Consider the following 18127-nt stretch of genomic DNA (forward strand, 5'->3'; position numbering starts at 1 on the left):
TGCTATGATTCGATGGATTTTTCATTTAATTCATAAGAATTATTGAGTCTGGATTCTTGAATTTTTTGTATTAATATTCTGTGACTTGTTCTGGGGGCGAGTCTTACTGTACGAGAGGGTCCCAGCTTGCATCCAAGAATATCCCTTCCATTTTCATTTCCATTTCCCTTTTCTTACCTTGTTTCGAGGATCATTCGTTTGTCAACTGCTTTTCATATACTTCTTTCTCTCACTCTCTTTTTCTCTGCGCATATTCGAAACATTCCGGGGTGCTTTGTCCCCCATTCCAGTCCTTCGCCGCCAGCCATTCCACGACATCCCTCTCCTACAGTACCTCCACCCCAGATCTTTTTTTCTTGCTCACAACTCGCATCGACAAACCATGCTATGATCTCGTCATGAAGCTCCTCGCCTATCTCCCGCCGCTACCGCCCTTTTTGTTCGCGACTTTGGTCGTTGGTGGTCTCGCCTCCAAGGCCTTGCACATCGCCCTACATATCCACTCACTTCCGTTCCTCTACTTCGTCCTCTACTCGCCAACTCTCGTGATACCAGACCTCCTAGTTATTGCTTTTGTGCGAGTGCTATTATATACGCCATCCCCGGAAACAAAGTTGCAATGGGTAACAACATGCCTGGGAGGATTGCTCTCGTACGTAAACCCAAGTGCGGGAAAGATTCAGATGATCGGGATTAGCACAATTGGAGGAAATTAGAGACTCTGGGACTGACCGATCTATTTCAACCTAGCATAATCGTATGGGGCGCGTCATCCATTCAATTCGGCTTCTTTATGCAGACCGGCGCCGAAGTTGCCTGGGCCGCCAGCAATAGTTTCCTTAGCGATCCCGCTGCCATGAAGATCTTGTTGAGCGGCATCTCGACTGTTTCCGCCGCCGCAACAGTTTTTGGCCTGGTCGCCTGGCTCATCCATGCGAAGATTTACCACTGGACTGGTCTCGGGTTGCAGGCGATTCGAGATCTATTTACCGGAAGCTACAGAGCGCGATACACGTTACTCGGAGTCCCCAACAAATCCTGGCTGACGATGATGGATCTTCGAACCGTACGCCGTATCGCTATCACCGTTTCCATCTGCTCGTCATTATTGTTCCTGGAACTGACCCGCCCCTCGGTTCCATATGATCACCTCTCAGGCGCGTTGCCATTGACTTTGTTGGATGCATTCACGAAGAAGTCGAGTACCACCGAAGGATGTCGCCAATCCCCGATGAGATTTCCTCTCTGGACGGATGTCAAGACGGGCTTCATGGCTAATAGCTGGTCGCGTCCCTCCTGGCTTCCGCCGAACCCGCCGCCCGGATTCAGTCGTTATGAACATACACCCGACGAGCGCGCCGAGAAGGATAACCACTCATGGTACTTGTGTAACGACAACGAACCCGGCTTCTACAACCCCAAGACGGACCCACTGAAGATTTCAAACCTTGGCGGCGATATATACGAACCTTTGAAGGCCGCTTTTGAGGCGCACGCCGTGGAGATCGACCATGTCATCCTGTTAACCCTCGAAAGTGGGCGCAAGGAGCTCTTCCCCATGCAGCAAGGGACTCCTATGTTTGATGCTTTGATTGAGTCGCATGCCAAGGAAGACCGAGAGGAAGCGATTGACCGTCTGGTGACAATGACGCCCATTTCGCAGATGCTGACGGGCGAGTATGCCACCGATAGCAAGGGTAAGAAGGTCGATCTGAGCGGTGCGAACTGGCAGGACTCTGCAGATGAGGGAATGGGCGGACTGAATGTTCGGGGTGCCCTCACCGGCAGCTCTTTAACATTTAAGAGTATTCTTGGAAGTCACTGTGGTGTGCACCCACTTCCTGTCGATCTTCTGGAGGAGACCGGCCTCGAAATCTACCAGCCGTGTCTGCCTCAGCTCTTCGAACTCTTCAACACGGTCAAGAATCCAAACCCAACCCCACAGATCCTGGAGCGTGATGACTCCGCATCCGAAGCTCTGAAGAATCCCTGGAAGTCCGTCTTCATGCAGTCTATCACCGACGACTACGACCGCCAGGATGTCCTGAATGAGAACATGGGATTCAAGCACAAGGTTGTTAAGAGCACTCTGACCTCGCGGAAATCCAAGTATCGCGCCAAAGGACAGGAAATCAATTATTTTGGCTTCGCCGAGACCGAACTGAAGCCTTATGTCCGTGATCTATTCGAAGAAGCCGCCAATAACAAGACTCGCATGTTCCTCTCTCACGTCACCAGCACCACCCACCATCCGTGGAACACTCCAGACGACTTTGCGATTGAACACTATATGGGCAGTGAGGGCAGTGTCAACCACAATCTGATGAACAACTACCTCAACTCTGCCCGCTTCGTGGACAACTGGCTGGGCGACATCATGACGATGCTCGACGAAACAGGTATCGCCAACTCGACGCTGGTCGTTATTGTCGGTGACCACGGCCAGGCTTTCGGCGAAGATAACAAGGACATGACCGGCACCTACGAAAATGGACATATCAGCAACTACCGCGTCCCCATCGTCTTCCGACACCCCCACATGCCCCGTATCAACATCGACGCCAACGCAACCTCCATCTCCATCATCCCGACGATCCTCGACCTCCTAGTCCAGTCGCACTCTTTAGACGCCCGCGACTCCGAGATGGCCTCATCCTTGCTTCCCGACTACCAGGGCCAGTCCCTCATCCGTCCTTTCATCCCCTATATCAAAGAGGGCCAAGACACCACGAGCGAAACACCCAGCGATATCGCTACTCGCTCTCCACGTAAGACCCAGCCAAAAGTGGGCCACCGCACCCGGTATAACTGGAATTTCGGCATCGTCAATGCCGGCGGCTCCATGGTCTCAGTTACGGCTGCCGGATCACCCTACCGACTTGTTCTGCCTCTTAAAGAGGGCTTCGAGTACGTCTTCAGTGACTTGGACAAAGACCCCGGCGAGCTGCACCTAGTCAAGTCGTGGACAATGCATGATCTCGTTGATAATGTTTTGTCCAAGCATGGCGAGGCGGCTGCCGAGTGGCTCGAAGACGCAGAGCAGGTTGGTAAATGGTGGGTGAATGAGCAAAGGAGGATTTGGGGATACCGGGAGGCATAGGATATGCCCTCGGCTATTTCACCAGTCGTCTTTGACACTTTTGCACGATCTTGAAGTCTATATATGTGTTTCCTTTTGTTCTGTCTACATTACCGATGTGCTTAGCATCGTCTACTCCCGGCATACTGCTTGCCTTTCATTTCTGCTGTCATGATTCCATCCTCCGAAAATTTATCCGGCATGGTGTTACGGGTTTGCCCGCGCTTGGGCTGCATTATTTTCCTTCTACCTCATCATTTCTCCCCCCTTTCCCATCAATCACCCCGAATACCTCTAATTCGGGATTCTTGGGCTGTATTATATGCCTCTGCCGCATTTCCGGATTCTTCGATGGGAGCCCGAATCTGGTTGATTGGTTGATCGGGCCCTCTTGTACATAAATGAAATATTGGGTGGGCTATTTGTTGATGAGATATGGTCTGTCTAATAATTCAAATTGATGAGATACTTCTCAAGAACCAAGTCGAATAGGCGGTAAACCTGTGGTCAGCCGCACTCACTTACCCTTGTCGTACGCTGCCAATCATAGCCTCAAGCCATCGCATATAGCGGCGCTTCGCTTCGTCCTGAGTGAGGCTCATACTGCCGACACAGCCATCATGAGGCGCCTGAGCGCTTCAGCTCCCGACTATGCCCGCATCCCCTCCCATGGTCGCACTGCTAACACTAATCTCTTGCAGCTATCTGCCGCCGTACCATCACACCTCTGACCTGTTCGACCGCAAATCGCCATGGATGGATTGAGTGCTGGTGCCAGTGTGATAGCCGTTATTTCGCTAGCCGCCCAGCTCGGCGCCGGCGCCCACACTTTGATCAAATTCCTCAATACCGTGTCAGACGCACCAGCCGAGATACAGCGCCTCGAGAGCCTCCTTGATCAAATCTATGCGATCGCAACATGTGTTCGGAATGCCCTCGAATATCAGCGCAAACTCCACGGTGAGGAGCACATCTTGGCAGACGATGTTCACATATCGTTATTGAATTGCCGGAAGAAGGTTCAGGGAATTGAGCATATTTTGTCGATCGATTCAAAGAAACCGAGAAAGGTCGCACAGTGGTCAGTCGGAAATGGGCGTCGTCAAGTTGGCTTTGAAGGAGGATGTGCTTGGCCTTGAGCGGCAGCTTGGTCTGGCTATCCAGATATTGGATATTTCGCTTACGACACATTCACTGTAGGTAGGATGCCTATTCTAGAATATGGCATGGATCTAATACAATGGCTAGGGCATCACAAACTCGAAACACGCTCCTCTTGGTCCGCAAGCTGGACTCGCTGCCATCCACTGATAATCAGGTGGCAGTGGTCAGTTCCGGATCATCTTTGACACTGACCAGTGCGCGTAGACATGCTCCAGTCAAGAATGATAGAGCTGGAAGGTCGATACTGCCCCCTGGCCAAGTCAACGCATGGCTTCTTGATCATGGAATATTTGGGCCATTGGCAATAGTTGTGCAGAATCTGGCAATGAAGCCCGAGATTGCCATATCACGTTACCCAGCATGGGCCCAACAGGAATGGGACGAAGTATTAGAGGGTGCTGCCCAAATGGAGGGATCCACAAAAACGCCAGTCAAAAATGATTATGCATCGACTAGAGCTATGGAGCTTTGTCAATAAGGAAACAGTCAATATTTCACTTTTTGCGATTGTGATTCCTCCGGCATGTATTTGGATTTGTGGCCGTTCCACGGGAGCACGCATACCCTCTGTCAGACTGGAAATAAATTGCATCCTGCGTGTCTTGGATCTGCAGGCCCATATGAGTTAGGGGAACGTTGGTGTAAGATACACAGATGCAGATTTAATCATGCGAGGTTTGAGAGAAAACAGGCCAAGAAAATTGCCAAAGGCCGCAAGCGCGAGGGGAAAAAGGTCGTTGAGTTCCCTATGCCAGGCGCTTGGCCAAGTTGACTCATCCTCGAGAAAGAATTCATTGGGTAAATGTAATTTGCATATCAAGAGACATATGTACTCCTAGGGGAATTCCACAAGCTATTCATTTACGCAATTGAAACTTTACCACAACTTCCACCTTCTATTAACCAATGAATCAATTCCAGAGAGTGCCTTTTGCCATGCCTTTCCTTCATCCAATTGGAGAATCCTGTTCATGCGAGCATAGTTCCGAGCATCTTGATCCTCGGTTTCAGTCTTCAACTCGACCTTATTATCCTGTCCCCAAACCATCCAAGATGTTGAATCATTTGCCCTCCAAGGCTCAAGCCCATTTGCAAATTTGATCCAAGCTGCAGAAAACTCCCGTGCCATCTTCCTTTCCTCATCATTCATCTCTCCTGTCAGGTTTTCGAAGAGGTAAAGCAACTCATGTGCATGATATGCCGTCCCTTCTAGCGTATTAGGGAGACGAGACCGCTGGTCAAAATGATACAAAAACGGAGCTTTTCCCTCCGGCAGCCTGTCCTTGGTACACTCCTTTGCCAGGGCATAGTTTGGTATCTTGAAGATGAAATCCCCACACATGTGCTCCACTTTCTCAAGAAGCTCTGGTTGTGGCAGGTCGGCGGTGATCTCATAAGCCTCGAGAATTTGACCAGTCAAAGACTCGTTCTCGATATGAGAATTAATGACGCGTTGAATTGAGTCATATTCATCTTCAAGTAAGTTAACGTGGAAAATGATGCCCTCGTGGTAAACGTCACCAAACATGTATCCCTTCAACCACGATGGCGGCGCAGTGACACCTCGTGGGTCTGATTCGGGTAGATAGAACCAGCCATCAAGACATGGATTTCCAGTTCCTGCAGGAATGCCTTGGATTTCGGGTGTTGCATCTGCAAGTTCTTGCTGAGGTATAGCCCGGAGTTGATCCAGCACATCGAGAGCTGTGGGATCGATCTTGAAATGACGACACACAGCTGCAAAGAAAATATCATGCTGCTGCATGGTCCACGGAGGGATAGCTGCAGACAGTCCAGACATGCAGACAGCACGGTGGAAGATAGCAGGCTGCGCTGCTTGGAGTTGATTGCTGATGGAAATTCCTCCAGCAGACTCGCCTACCGCAGTCACTTTCTCAGCATCACCACCAAAGTACTCGATATACTGTTGCACCCAGTCAAAGGCGACCTTTTGATCCGTGAAGCCAAAGTTGCCACTGCCTGCATAGCCGTCCTGCTGCAGCTCTCGTGCAATAGCTTCGCCAGCAAGAAATCCGCCGATTCCAATTCGGTAATTGAAGTTGACGCATATGATTGGAAGACCAATCTCGATGCTCCTTGACACGAGATTGACAGCGTCAAAAATGGGAAGGTTTGCACCACCATAAAGCAACGATCCGCCGTGGACATAGACGAAGACAGGGAGAAGCTTGCTGGTAGTGTCAAAGGCACGCGGAATGACGATATTCATGACCAAGCCGGATAGCTCGTTCACAGGTGGAGGCCAATGCAAATGTGCAGCAGGAGGAACAGGAACTAGGTCACTTGAATTGTCGCCGTCGACTAGACCTGGCATCGGGCAGTCATTTCTGTGCGATGTGAGCGATAGTGATTCATTTTCAATCGAGGCGAGTATAGTACCCTAGCTTTGTTCCATCGTGATGGCCGTCATTCCACAAAGTTTTGAGAGCTGATCGTGTCCAGCGCTTTGGCAGATTTGCGTAAGGAATACCGCAGAATTGTTGTACGCCATTGGCATACTGCAGACCATCCAAAGTCCCTAGGCCAGGAATGGTGGTCCTGCATTTGGAGTTAGGAGTATGGAAAGACATTGGGAGATAAGCTCACAAGTAACAAGTCTATCATAAGACTATTACTGGCAAGGATAGGGAAATGTTTCTATCCAGGGCATGTCCACGCGGGAAGTTTACAATTAACTATAATTTGAGTATCGCTTTAACTCTACAGCTTATCTTCCCAATCCGGCAGTCCGACCCGATATCTGCCGGTTATCAGTTCCAGTTCCACTTCCCCGCATTTCTTATAATGCCTGGCTCATTTCACCCGCCCGCATGTCGCACTCAACTGATTTCTCCCTGCATTCGGTATGTCGACCCGCAGCTATCAAGGGTGTTGGACCTGCAAGCGCCGTCGGCGCCGATGCGATAATGCTCGTCCAACATGTCGGAACTGTGCCCAGCGTGGAGTAGATTGTGAGGGCTATGAGGTACGACTGCGCTGGGGAAGCGGCATTGCCTCGCGCGGTCGATTTACCGGTGCTGATAAGCCATTGGAAGAGAATGTACCACCGAGGCCAAAGGGAAGACGGAGGGATTTGAGTAGAGAGAGGAAGAGGCTCGAGACTCAGGCTCACACCCAGAGGGATGTTGGTCAGTTCATGATACCTTGGTCAGTCCGTGACAAATTTAACAAATCGCTAATAGAATTCCATGAAATGATCAATCATGTGGAAGAGGATGTTTCCCCCAAGACAGAGCGATCGGAACATGATGAAATTCTTTTCAATGAATGTGAGCTCGGAAACGCAACGCCAATATGTGGTCCCATGGTGTACTAATCACGCAAATATCAAGTCCTAACAAATGGAATCAACATTCTACATTCAACCACAGCGCCTAAGAGTATGCTACAGCCCAGGCTCCCAGAACTGTGTCAAGAATCCAGCGCCTTGTATAATATCTGTCTTACGTTTCAACTCTCTCTATCTGCTACTCACACCCCTCAATTCTTCGAATACTTGGATACGTCATTGCGAGAATTCCGATCCGAACTAGCTCGCTCCACGACGCTCGCTGATGGAACACTGACCGCGGGACTTCTTCTATGTAGCATTGGGGTGAGTGGCCTCTTTTCCCCGGTTTATGACCCGATTTGGCTTGATAGGCTGACCCTTCTTCTCCACTCGCGCAGTTGATGCACGGACTGCCATGGACCATGCATATAGAAGGCATGCATAACATCTTGCAAAGCCGGATTCCCAAAGGCACGCCTATCACAGCCACACCAACTCCATTTCGAGCTCATCTTCTCGAAGTCATGGGGGTCATGGACATCCCTTGTCTCGCTATAGGGCGCCAGACGCCCTCAATCGGCATTTGGCGCCGATTTTGTCAGCCGACAGGACCGAGGCACGGCATCGAGCCGGTGACTGGAATACCGCGCTCTTTGTTGGATCTACTCGCGGGAATCGGTCTAGATACAACTGAGCAAAGTTTCTGGGATTGGCCTGGAGAAGCTGGGAATTTCTTGCAATGCTATCTATGGGAGGCATATCGGTTAGCGGGGATCCTGTCTATCCGTCAGTGGGAGCGCCTCCACAAGCCATTCTCGGATAGTCCCCAGAACCTTTCAACCTGGCGGCAACCGAATTCATGTCCGGCAGATTCGAGTACGCTCGTGTCTCGTGTTCTTGCTAGCGTGGATGCTCTTCGCATGGGCTGCTTAGAGCGTCCGAACGAGGACCCTTTCATCAAGAACTCGATTCTGTTCCCGTTGGTCGTTGCGGGACTGGAAGCTGACATAATGTGTAAAAATCCGCAGTGGCAGCAAACTATTCGCCGTTCTTCTCTAGGGTCGCGTCAAGATCATATCCTTCTTGGTATCCTGGAGGAAGTGTGGCACCGGGGCGATTCTACACTTGATATAAATGCCCTGGCCCGGGGAAAAGATATTGAGATGGGCCTGTTATGAGGATGCCGAGACACATTTGTGTTGTATGTACCATGCTGTTTCGTACATATTTCCTATTCAATGTGGAAGGCGGCGACCGGAGTTCGTTATATGTATATGTATATTGTTCCTTTCTAGGCCGCAAAGTCCCGACCTCACTATGTGCTATCTGTCTCTCGCACCATCACCCAATACTTGAGTTTCCCATCCTCATTGGCGTGCGCTGGATTATCTGTGAGCTCCACCTCCTCTATTGTCTTGAAACCGAACCCTTCATAGAAGCCGATATTCTCCTGCCGGGTGCACTCCAGGAAAATTGGATTTCCTGCAACTTGCTCGAGGATGGCCCTCATCACGGCACCCCCCAGACCGCGGGACTGTAACGACGGATGGACAGCGATTACCTCGAGATACCACAACTTGGGATACCGTGCCTGCAGGGCCTTTTTTCCGGAGGTGTGTCTCGCCATAAGTTTATCCACTCGCTATTCAAATGTTTGAATTAGTACAAAGATTTTCTTTCGGGCAACAGTCATGGGATTTTACCTCGTCCTTGCAAGAGTTGTCTTTGACTGGCTTAAACATTTCCAGAATCCACATTTTACAGGCAAGCCACGTAGTGGAGAGTGACCATGGAAGATGTCCATTTGGAGGGAACAAGAACACCACAGCGCCAGAATCGTGCTTCTGGTTGAGTGGAATATCTGTGTCCTCGGAGTTCAATACCTGGGCTGCCTTTTCAGGCACAACAGCCGCACCCGAGCACTCGATTGTGTTGTTTCTGCGGGGATATTCGCGTGCCATTTGGCTGACGCCGGCGGACTGAAGAACAATACCTTCAGTCATTACATTCTGCACCCTTCTGTATTGCCATTGTCTCGCCGTTGCATCTTGATAGGCCCAAGGTGTCGCGCTCGGTCGAAGCCATTGTATCAAGGGATCGGATGAAAATGCCGCGTTGACTGTTCGCGCGACTGCCGATATTGATCGATCTGGATTGTTTGCGTGTCAGCCAAAATAGGATATTTACTACACGGATTGTTCCAGAGGGAGGGATAACAGACCATTCCGGACCGGGAACAGATTGACCGTGATCTTTTGTTTCGACATGGCCTTAGAAAAAAGCTCCTTCAATGCTCAAGAGAAGATGATAGGTAGGAGATAGCAGGAAGCGCCATATTTTCTATAGCCGTGGGAATATGGAGAGACTAATTTAAGTCTGTCCTCGCCGAAAGTCTCTACAGTTGAAATTGGCCAAAGTGGAGCTATCAAGGCTGCTATCATCCTGTCTCGCGTCGGCATCCTCCACTTGGCGATCATCAGAAGTCCAAGGGCCCAGAAGCGTAGGAGTGTCTACCTTCCATCTAAGGACAAGTTTCCACCGGCCTAAAATCGCTTCAAGATTACCAGGTACCACGATAGGGCCCAAACGGCGAGCCTCACAGGTTAAACGCAAGTACGAGCGCCAGGCGTCTCTCGTCGTGGATAATCTATACCGTATTAGGAAGGCGGACCCTCTGCCGGACACTAAAATGAAGTGGCGTCGGAATGCCCACTTAGACTGAGACTGAACTCTCTCCGCACTTTCTAGGAGCCGACATGAACTGCCATATCCATTCTTGCCCAACTTGTTACCTTATCAGAATCGCTCGTGTGCTGTGTCCTTGTCACGGTGGCGCATAGCGATATCAACGGCCGTCATGTGGACCAATCTGAGCGGAGTCTAAAATCTGGGGAAGACAATTAAATATCTCTTCACGTCGCCGTCGTATCTCACTGCCCTCAATTTGATTATTGTTTAATTCTGGAACAATGGCTGCTACTCACGTCAATATTGATGGATCATCCTTCGAAGGAGGGGGATTGCTTCCTCCAGGAACATTCCGTCTGATTCAAGGTACCGTTGAATGGGTCCTGGTTGTGGGAACAATTCACTGACTCGGCTCCACAGAAGATGGATCGGAGCTCCATGGCCAGCGGGCTGTCATGCTCGATCCAGTGCCTTCCAGTGATCCCAATGAGCCCTTGGTTAGTCTGTCGTATATACCTCTACAACAATTCATCTCCATCTAATTCTTGCGGATTCTAGAACTGGAGTGCAGCTCGCAAGGCTGCGAATTTTACTATCGTTTTGGGAATGACAGTCGTGGTCTTTACAGCGTACGCTATACTCAGGGATACCATTGAGGCCAAGCTCACGATACTGATTCAATTTAGTCTCTCAATCCAATCAATCTTCTGGCAACAAATGGTCCTTGATCTCAATGTCACCTATTCGCAGCTCAATCAAGCCATGTCGGTCAATTTTGTCGGATTAGCAACTGGTTGCGTGCTATTCATCCCACTGGCTAAGAAATTCGGACGGAGACCAATCTATATCGTGTCTACAGCTCTCATGCTAGCGACTGCTTTTTGGACAGCCAGACTTGAGAGCCTCGCGGAGCTTTACATTGCTAATCTGCTACAAGGATTAGCCGGTGCCACTAATGAGACCATTGTGGAGATTACGGTATGAATTGGTCTCTACATTCTGACGCGTCCACCACTGACTCGGGACTTAAAGATTTCTGATTTATTTTTCGTGCACCATCGAGGAAGTATGAACGGTCTGTATATGACCATGGTCATGATTGGAGTACGTCTTTTATTCCGTCAACATGGAACTCGCTAACAACTCCTGCAGAGTTTCTTGACACCTATGGCAGCGGGAGCACAAGCAACAAGACAAGGATGGCGTTGGTCCTATCAAACAATGGGCATATTCAACGCCTTCTTCTTCCTCTTGTTTCTCTTCTGTTATGAAGAGACCAAATATGTTCCAGTCCTGAATGGACAAGCCAGAGCTGGCCCGGAGACGGAAGAAGACCTTTCTGTCCCTGTCGATCCAGACCATAAATCTGCCGTGCAGTCAGACACAAAGGCCGCGCTGGCAGTCGAGCCAAGCAGCCTTCACCATGAACTGGATTTCAGTATCGCAATTAATCCCTGGCAAAAGCGTCTTGCCCTGTGGACTCCCACCCCTGAGCCCATATGGCCCTACTTCTATCGCCCCTTTTACGTGTTGTTCACCTTCCCCACCGTATTTTTCACCGGACTCCAGTATGCCTCCGGCGTAGTCTGGCTTACTATCACTGCGAACGTGCTGTCGCTTGTCTTCCCATTGCCCCCATACCTATTCACTCCCGAGCAGATTGGCTTCATGAGTCTTGGCCCATTCATTGGAAATCTCATCGGCGCCTTCTATGGTGGACTACTTGGAGATCGATCCATCCTTTATTTTTCTCGGAAGAACAAGGGTTTCTACGAGCCTGAAATGCGGCTGTATATTTTGCATCTCCCTACTCTCTTCATGGCTGGAGGTCTAATAATGTTCGGAGCCACCATCTCGCGGGTAAGCTTGCACCTAATCCCAACCGCTCATACGATTGAAGCCCTCTTCCACGCACGATTCTAGGAGAAGCAAATGCTAATTTACTAATTCCAGGGCATGCACTGGATCTACCCAAGCATTGGAGGTGCCTTTTTCGGATTCGGACTAGGCAGTATTGGCGATGCCACTTTGACCCTGGTCATTGATAGTTACCGTGATGTATGTCTCTCCAGACTCAGGATGCCTCGATTGAATGTGTTTCTAATTTTTCCCTTTCAACAGATTACTGGCGACGCGTTTACGGGAATAGCATTCCTCCGCAACGCCATCAGTATTGGAATTCCATTTGCCATTAGTCCATGGATGGAGCGCGACGGTCTCCAGAATATGTTCATTACCTGTGGATTTATCAGTTTGGGCATCTCATTGCTCATTATTCCGATGGTGTTCTATGGCAAGAGGTCTCGTCGGGGCTTGGCGGCACGCTACTATCGTCTTGTTGAGCAACAGGGTCATAACCATAGTGGGTGACGGAGATTTGTGCTTCTCATGCAAACGAAGGGATGGATTTCGGGGGAAATCTTCCGGCCTTGGAACGTGTGTTCGGATCATTAATGTAAAGCTTAGTACCAATGAGGAAGGAACGTGCTGTTTCAATATGATTCTGAGTTATCAGGAAGAAGTTGCCCGTTCTCAGAGATTCATGATCTTGGAGTTATGGAAGCTATGAGCTTTAGAAAAAGAGACCTTATATTTGGCTATGAACAAAATGAGAGTCCCCGGTGACGAAGGTCCTAATTTAGTAGATACGAAGCATAGATTCAACCTGGGGATACGCAGTAGCTGTTCTTTTGAGGACAATTCCTTTTCTATTGCTCTGAGCTATTATCAGAATTAGACTGATTCATCAGGAATAATGCAAACGGCCCAAAGCAGATGACTCAACCCATCTATTCACATATTAGATTGACGCCGATTATCAGACATAGTCCTCGGCATTTCTGCCTCAGAAATCCTCTTCTCCGAGACCAGCAACTGGTCCGGGAACCAATTCAAATCTGGGTCTGCAGTAGAGGCAAGCTGATCGTCACGCTTGAGAATCATCGTGGCCAACGCTTTTCCGCAAAGCCAGGCTTGAACCATACCCTCGCCACCAAAGGCAGCACATACCCATTCCGAGCCTGTTTTACCACTTGCTGATTCAGGCCGACCTGTGGCAGAGCTGGGTAGCCGTCCCACCCAGGGGAATCCGTCTGTGCTAAAAGCCATGTTACCAGTCCACATGGCCTGAATAGGGTCGCCCTGCACCGGACCCCAAGACTCGTGGCCAAAGACTGCACTCAGAGCGCCAGATAAGTGAATGTCAAGGTAGACACTCATATCATTGTCTTTGGAGATACCTAGATCGGCGACGCCGCCACCTTCGCCGCTTGCAAAGCCACCGCCAAACATCATCTGGCCGCTGGGTAGCTGGGTCAAATAGTCAAAACCACGGTCATAGTTGAAGAGCCACGAGTGTTTCGTAGCCTGGAATGGGAACTTTTCACCGGGTGTCTGGGCTGACATTTGACCACGGACGGGAAAGACGCGGCCTCGGAGCCCGGGAACTAGATGGCTGACATGCGCGTTGGTGCAATGAATAACGTGCTTGGCAAAGATGGTTCCCCGAGATGTTTCAATCTTGTAAGGTTGACTTGGCCCGTTGTTGGAGTGGATGGCCTGGACGGCAGTATGATCTGCAACGTGCAAATCCTCCGGATACGCAGAGAGAAGACGTGAGAGAACACCTGTGACGAACTTATATGGCCAAAGGGCCCCAGCAGGGCCAGCAACAACACCGGTTGCCCGAGATAGCTTGAACTCCTGTAGTAGTCAGATTAGTATGATGGATCATCTAGTCTTTGTAGAATGCACAAACCTCTGGAATCGAGCTACCCTCATACGAAGTCCATTCCGCCGAGTCCTCTGGCATGCCCTCCTTAAAACGACGCAGTCTCTCTACCGCAGCTTTCCACGGCTCTTCACCAAAGTAAGCACTTAGGAATTGGACTTTCCTTGCCTGGGTCACCTCCGTCAGCCCCAACTCTTCTGCAACACTCAACATCTCACGCAGATGGGCCAGCCGGAAGCGTAAGAGCTTGCGGGCCGACTCCTCGCCAAACGCATCCGCGAACTCGGCGTACTCATCGGCTGTCTCAAGAATATGGCCGCCATTACGTCCGGTGGCACCGCTGCAAATATCGCGCGCCTCCAGCATGACCACAGCCGGATGGGAGGAAGTAGACGATGACTTGGCGCGGTTTTGGAGTAAAGTTCGTGCGATAGACGCACCGGTGACTCCAGAGCCAATGATCACGACATCTGCCTCGGTGGGTAAGGGTTTTGAGGAGGGCTGAGCGAAATCTGGATGTGGGGTTTGAAGCCAGAATGAAGAAGTTGTGGTATCGCTGGGGATACCTGGATCGGAGTAAATTCGATCCAAGGCGCGTTGTCGCTCAACAGGCGAAACCGCAGCACTGGTTAAGATAGAAAGCACAACGGACATTTTGACAAGTTAAACATAAAAAAGTGTATAATAGCTGATCTCTTCAAGATAGAAGAGTTGAAGAGAAGTGTGGTGGAGAGAGATAGTGTAAGGTGGTACATAGTTGGAGAAGCTATCAGCTCAAATAGGGCCAGCATGGGTGCTGGCAATGAAGCGCCGAGGCGATTACTCGCTAATCGGATGCATCCTGTTGTACCTACCGCTTTAGTCTGCAAAGGATGAATCATACCACTCGGTTCATGTTAGTTGAAACGTGTCTCAAGATCATCGTAAAGGTTGATAAGGTCAGGGGGACAACCTACCCGATTCGAAACTTCTCCACTGCGGGGAAAAGAATTTGGGTTTCACGAGAAGCTCGCCGAACTAAACTTGTCATTCGTCCATATTGTATAGATCTTGAATTCAAGGCACGATAAAAGCCACGGATTCCTACAATGATGGCATGGTATAATTCGACTTGAGTGTTCAACTTGCAATCGTGAAAACTCACCACATCAATTCTGCGCTATCACCATGTCTCCCGCTCCATCGCCCGGAAACGACGTCTTTCCTGACGGTCCGTCTATGCGACAACCTGCCTTGTCCTGGCTGTACAGGCTGGAATGCGATATCGCCAAGGAGGAACTCAACGTCGGTGCTCCTCACGGCGCAGGGATCATCCGCAGTGTCGCGAATATCGTGCGCGGAAGTATCAAGGGCCCCGGCATTGAAGCAACGATCCTGTCACTGGGAGGAGCTGACTGGGCCACTGTAATCAAGGGAACGCACGTATGATCAAGAATGAAATATCCCGCTAGAGGGGATCCTGATCACTAACCGTATCTCTCCAGTCAATGAAGCTTGACGCGCGGTACACTGCGCGCACCTCTGACGGCCACTACCTCTACATCCGCGCGCATGGGCTTTATCGCCCCGGTCCAGGAACCGAGTACGCGAAGCAAGTCGAGCAGGACTGGACACAGGCCCCGAAGGCCGTCGTCACTCAAGACGATGTAGAATTCTTTTCGCATTTACGCCTGGAGGCGGGACCTGGGCCGTACAATTGGTTGAATGGACTGGTGTGCCTCGGTGTGATGGTCTGCGAGGGCGAAAAGATCTGGATTGATGCGTACCATCTCACGAACTTCCCAGGTATCAAGCCGGAAGATGTAGTGGCCAAGGCATGAGAAACCATCGTGGAGATGAGGATCCCGGCAGATAGGACAGAGTATGAGCCGATAGAAGCCAATGAGAATTCGTCATTTGTCGTTAGTCCCAAGCCAAGCAGCTATTCCCAATTAGGAATGCGGACGCATCATCACGTCCAGCGAATCAACAGCGAAGAATAAGCCAATCAAAGAAACAGCTTTCGGTAGCTCTCACGCGTCCGCGGGGTCCGGTGGGAAATGTGGGGGGATAAGGGAAGCACCGAGGATTAACTATAGGAGGGGAAGCTGGCATCATGCTGGTCATAGAAGACACATAAATGCGGTCGTGGAACCAACGAGGAAAGAATATGCACGACTTGAAGTCAAATTCCTCTCTCATGGCGACAGAAACCTCTCAATCTTCTCATCCCACCAGCGACTGGCAGGAGTTGGTGGCTCGAAAGCGCCGCGAATGCCAGGACAAAATTCCCCGTGAATGGACACTAAGCGAAGATGTTTTGAAAGAAGTCCCTCAGCATCTGCTGGAATACAATCTCCCGCGTCGCAGTGGCCTCTTGTCTGACATTGAGCTCGATATCACGGAGAACTATACGGCGACTGAGCTGTTGGTCAAGTTAGCCTCGGGTCAAGTTAGCTCTCTGGTGGTCACGACGGCTTTTTCGAAGCGTGCAGCAATTGCACAGCAGGTGGTAAGTACCCTCGTCAAAACATGTTTTCTCTGGATAATTAAGAGTCATCTAACGCGCATTCCTTTCGGGTTGTAGACTTCATGTCTCACGGAGACCTTCTTCCCGGAAGCTCTGGAACGAGCCCGTTTCCTTGATGAATACCTCCAGCGAGAAGGAAACCCCATCGGTCCCCTCCATGGATTACCGGTCAGTCTCAAGGACAGCTTCTGCCTGGAGGGCGTCCAGTCAACCGTGGGATACGTGGCCTGCTTGAACAATCCCCCTGCGACTAAGAACTCAGCACTGGTCACGATGCTCCTGGAACTCGGTGCCGTGCTATACGTGAAAACCAATATCCCTCAAACGATGATGGTAAGGATGCCAAATAAGCAATTGCAATCAATACCTGCAGTGGAAATTTCAATCGGAACTAAAATCTTCTCAATCAGACCGGAGACTCGGAAAACAACATCTTTGGTCGCACCCTTAACCCGCACAATACCTCCCTCACTGCAGGTGGATCAAGTGGCGGCGAAGGCGCCTTGGTGGCATTCCGAGGCTCAATTCTAGGCGTGGGCACCGATATCGCAGGCTCGATTCGCATCCCATCTCTATGCTGCGGCGTTTACGGGTTCAAGCCAACCACTGCTCGAGTTCCGTTCGGTGGCCAATTCTCCGGTGTAATGGAGGGCTTGCCTGGACTCATCCCTTCTGCGGGTCCCCTGGGCCACAACCTGATGGACTTGAAGCTATTCATGGACACGGTCATTGGATCAGGAAACGCCTGGGAATATGATCACACAGCTGCTGCTGTGCCGTGGAACAAGACTGCAACGGTCGGTAGCGACCGTAATGGAAGTCTCACCATCGGCGTGCTATCTGAAGACAAACATTTCCCCCTCCATCCTCCTGTGAAACGCGCCCTGGAGCGTGCTGTCGAGGCCTTGACCAAGGCGGGTCACCGGATCGTCCGTATCGAAAATGATAGCAAGGAGAATCTGTCTGTGGCATATGCCTCGCGATTGGCATTCCAGTATTTAACCTACGGTCCTCATGTTGATAACATCGGACCCAGCGGCGAGCCGCTGGTAGCTTCGGTGGCTAAGTTTGCTTCGCCAATGTTCTCGGGCACTTGGCCTGTGGAGCAGGAACAGGATACACTCTATAAGGTGAGTGAGCTACATGTGGCTCGGGAGAAGGTCTCGAATGCCTGGCGTCAAGAATGGGTAGAGAAGAAGTTGGATGTTATCTTGGCTCCGGGTTCACAGAACACGGCAGTTGGGTATGATACTTATGGCTGGCCACCTTACACAGTGATGTGGAACTTACTTGATGTGGGTTTCTGATTTAATCCAACAATATGTCGGAGAGGAGGAGACTGACCTGATTCTTAGTACCCTGCTTGTATTATTCCATTTGGAAAGGCATCCAAGGAGTTGGACCCCGAGGAGATGAAGACTGGAGACGATGTACAGCCTGATTGTGAGTGATTCTAGTTATATCTTTCCTGATTTACTACTAGCTAACACGTTGCTAGATCACCCGGAAGAAGTAGATGGAGCCCCATGTGCTATTCAAATCGTGACACCCCGTTTCCAAGACGAGAAGTGTCTTGCCGCTGCTGAACTGATTGAACGAGCAATCCGGGACTAGCTCCCACCATGCATTTTCTACCGAGCGCAAGTTAAACATAGAATTAAATGA

General features: G+C 50.3%; 9 protein-coding genes across 9 annotated transcripts; 6 read left to right on the plus strand and 3 right to left on the minus strand.

Moving 5' to 3' along the window:
* Positions 1-101: 101 nt before the first annotated feature.
* On the plus strand, positions 102-3545 carry N7473_007855 (uncharacterized protein; the record flags this gene model as incomplete). Its single annotated transcript, XM_057153795.1, has 2 exons — positions 102-652; positions 751-3545. Coding segments are annotated over 2 exons (2901 nt in total), but the record flags the coding sequence as incomplete, so codon positions are not given.
* A 286-nt stretch (positions 3546-3831) lies between these two features.
* Positions 3832-4218, plus strand: N7473_007856 (uncharacterized protein; the record flags this gene model as incomplete). Its single annotated transcript, XM_057153796.1, has 1 exon — positions 3832-4218. One exon carries the CDS (start codon positions 3832-3834, stop codon positions 4216-4218), a length of 387 nt encoding a protein of 128 aa, XP_057008134.1.
* A 902-nt stretch (positions 4219-5120) lies between these two features.
* On the minus strand, positions 5121-6834 carry N7473_007857 (uncharacterized protein; the record flags this gene model as incomplete). Its single annotated transcript, XM_057153797.1, has 2 exons — positions 5121-6591; positions 6644-6834. 2 exons carry the CDS (start codon positions 6832-6834, stop codon positions 5121-5123), a joined length of 1662 nt encoding a protein of 553 aa, XP_057008135.1.
* A 275-nt stretch (positions 6835-7109) lies between these two features.
* N7473_007858 (Zn(II)2Cys6 transcription factor) lies at positions 7110-8713 on the plus strand (the record flags this gene model as incomplete). Its single annotated transcript, XM_057153798.1, has 4 exons — positions 7110-7392; positions 7447-7533; positions 7597-7859; positions 7934-8713. 4 exons carry the CDS (start codon positions 7110-7112, stop codon positions 8711-8713), a joined length of 1413 nt encoding a protein of 470 aa, XP_057008136.1.
* A 133-nt stretch (positions 8714-8846) lies between these two features.
* On the minus strand, positions 8847-9496 carry N7473_007859 (GNAT family N-acetyltransferase; the record flags this gene model as incomplete). Its single annotated transcript, XM_057153799.1, has 2 exons — positions 8847-9177; positions 9239-9496. 2 exons carry the CDS (start codon positions 9494-9496, stop codon positions 8851-8853), a joined length of 585 nt encoding a protein of 194 aa, XP_057008137.1. The 3' UTR covers positions 8847-8850.
* Positions 9497-10504: 1008 nt separating this feature from the next.
* Positions 10505-12593, plus strand: N7473_007860 (putative MFS transporter; the record flags this gene model as incomplete). The annotated part of the gene is made up of 8 exons (XM_057153800.1): positions 10505-10589; positions 10644-10720; positions 10782-10852; positions 10910-11201; positions 11256-11327; positions 11376-12083; positions 12177-12281; positions 12345-12593. 8 exons carry the CDS (start codon positions 10505-10507, stop codon positions 12591-12593), a joined length of 1659 nt encoding a protein of 552 aa, XP_057008138.1.
* Positions 12594-13009: 416 nt separating this feature from the next.
* On the minus strand, positions 13010-14607 carry N7473_007861 (NAD(P)/FAD-dependent oxidoreductase; the record flags this gene model as incomplete). Its single annotated transcript, XM_057153801.1, has 2 exons — positions 13010-13925; positions 13981-14607. 2 exons carry the CDS (start codon positions 14605-14607, stop codon positions 13017-13019), a joined length of 1536 nt encoding a protein of 511 aa, XP_057008139.1. The 3' UTR covers positions 13010-13016.
* A 513-nt stretch (positions 14608-15120) lies between these two features.
* On the plus strand, positions 15121-15773 carry N7473_007862 (DUF3237 domain-containing protein; the record flags this gene model as incomplete). The annotated part of the gene is made up of 2 exons (XM_057153802.1): positions 15121-15375; positions 15438-15773. The coding sequence occupies 2 exons, from the start codon at positions 15121-15123 to the stop codon at positions 15771-15773; spliced, it is 591 nt and encodes a 196-aa protein (XP_057008140.1).
* Positions 15774-16132: 359 nt separating this feature from the next.
* gmdB (general amidase GmdB) lies at positions 16133-18117 on the plus strand (the record flags this gene model as incomplete). The annotated part of the gene is made up of 5 exons (XM_057153803.1): positions 16133-16444; positions 16520-16795; positions 16873-17757; positions 17818-17905; positions 17961-18117. 5 exons carry the CDS (start codon positions 16133-16135, stop codon positions 18074-18076), a joined length of 1677 nt encoding a protein of 558 aa, XP_057008141.1. The 3' UTR covers positions 18077-18117.
* Positions 18118-18127: the final 10 nt, after the last annotated feature.

This window comes from Penicillium subrubescens (genome assembly GCF_028828155.1).
Source record: "Penicillium subrubescens strain IBT 31985 chromosome Unknown utg000005l_segment0_segment0, whole genome shotgun sequence".
In the NCBI taxonomy this organism is placed as follows: Eukaryota; Fungi; Ascomycota; class Eurotiomycetes; order Eurotiales; family Aspergillaceae; genus Penicillium; species Penicillium subrubescens.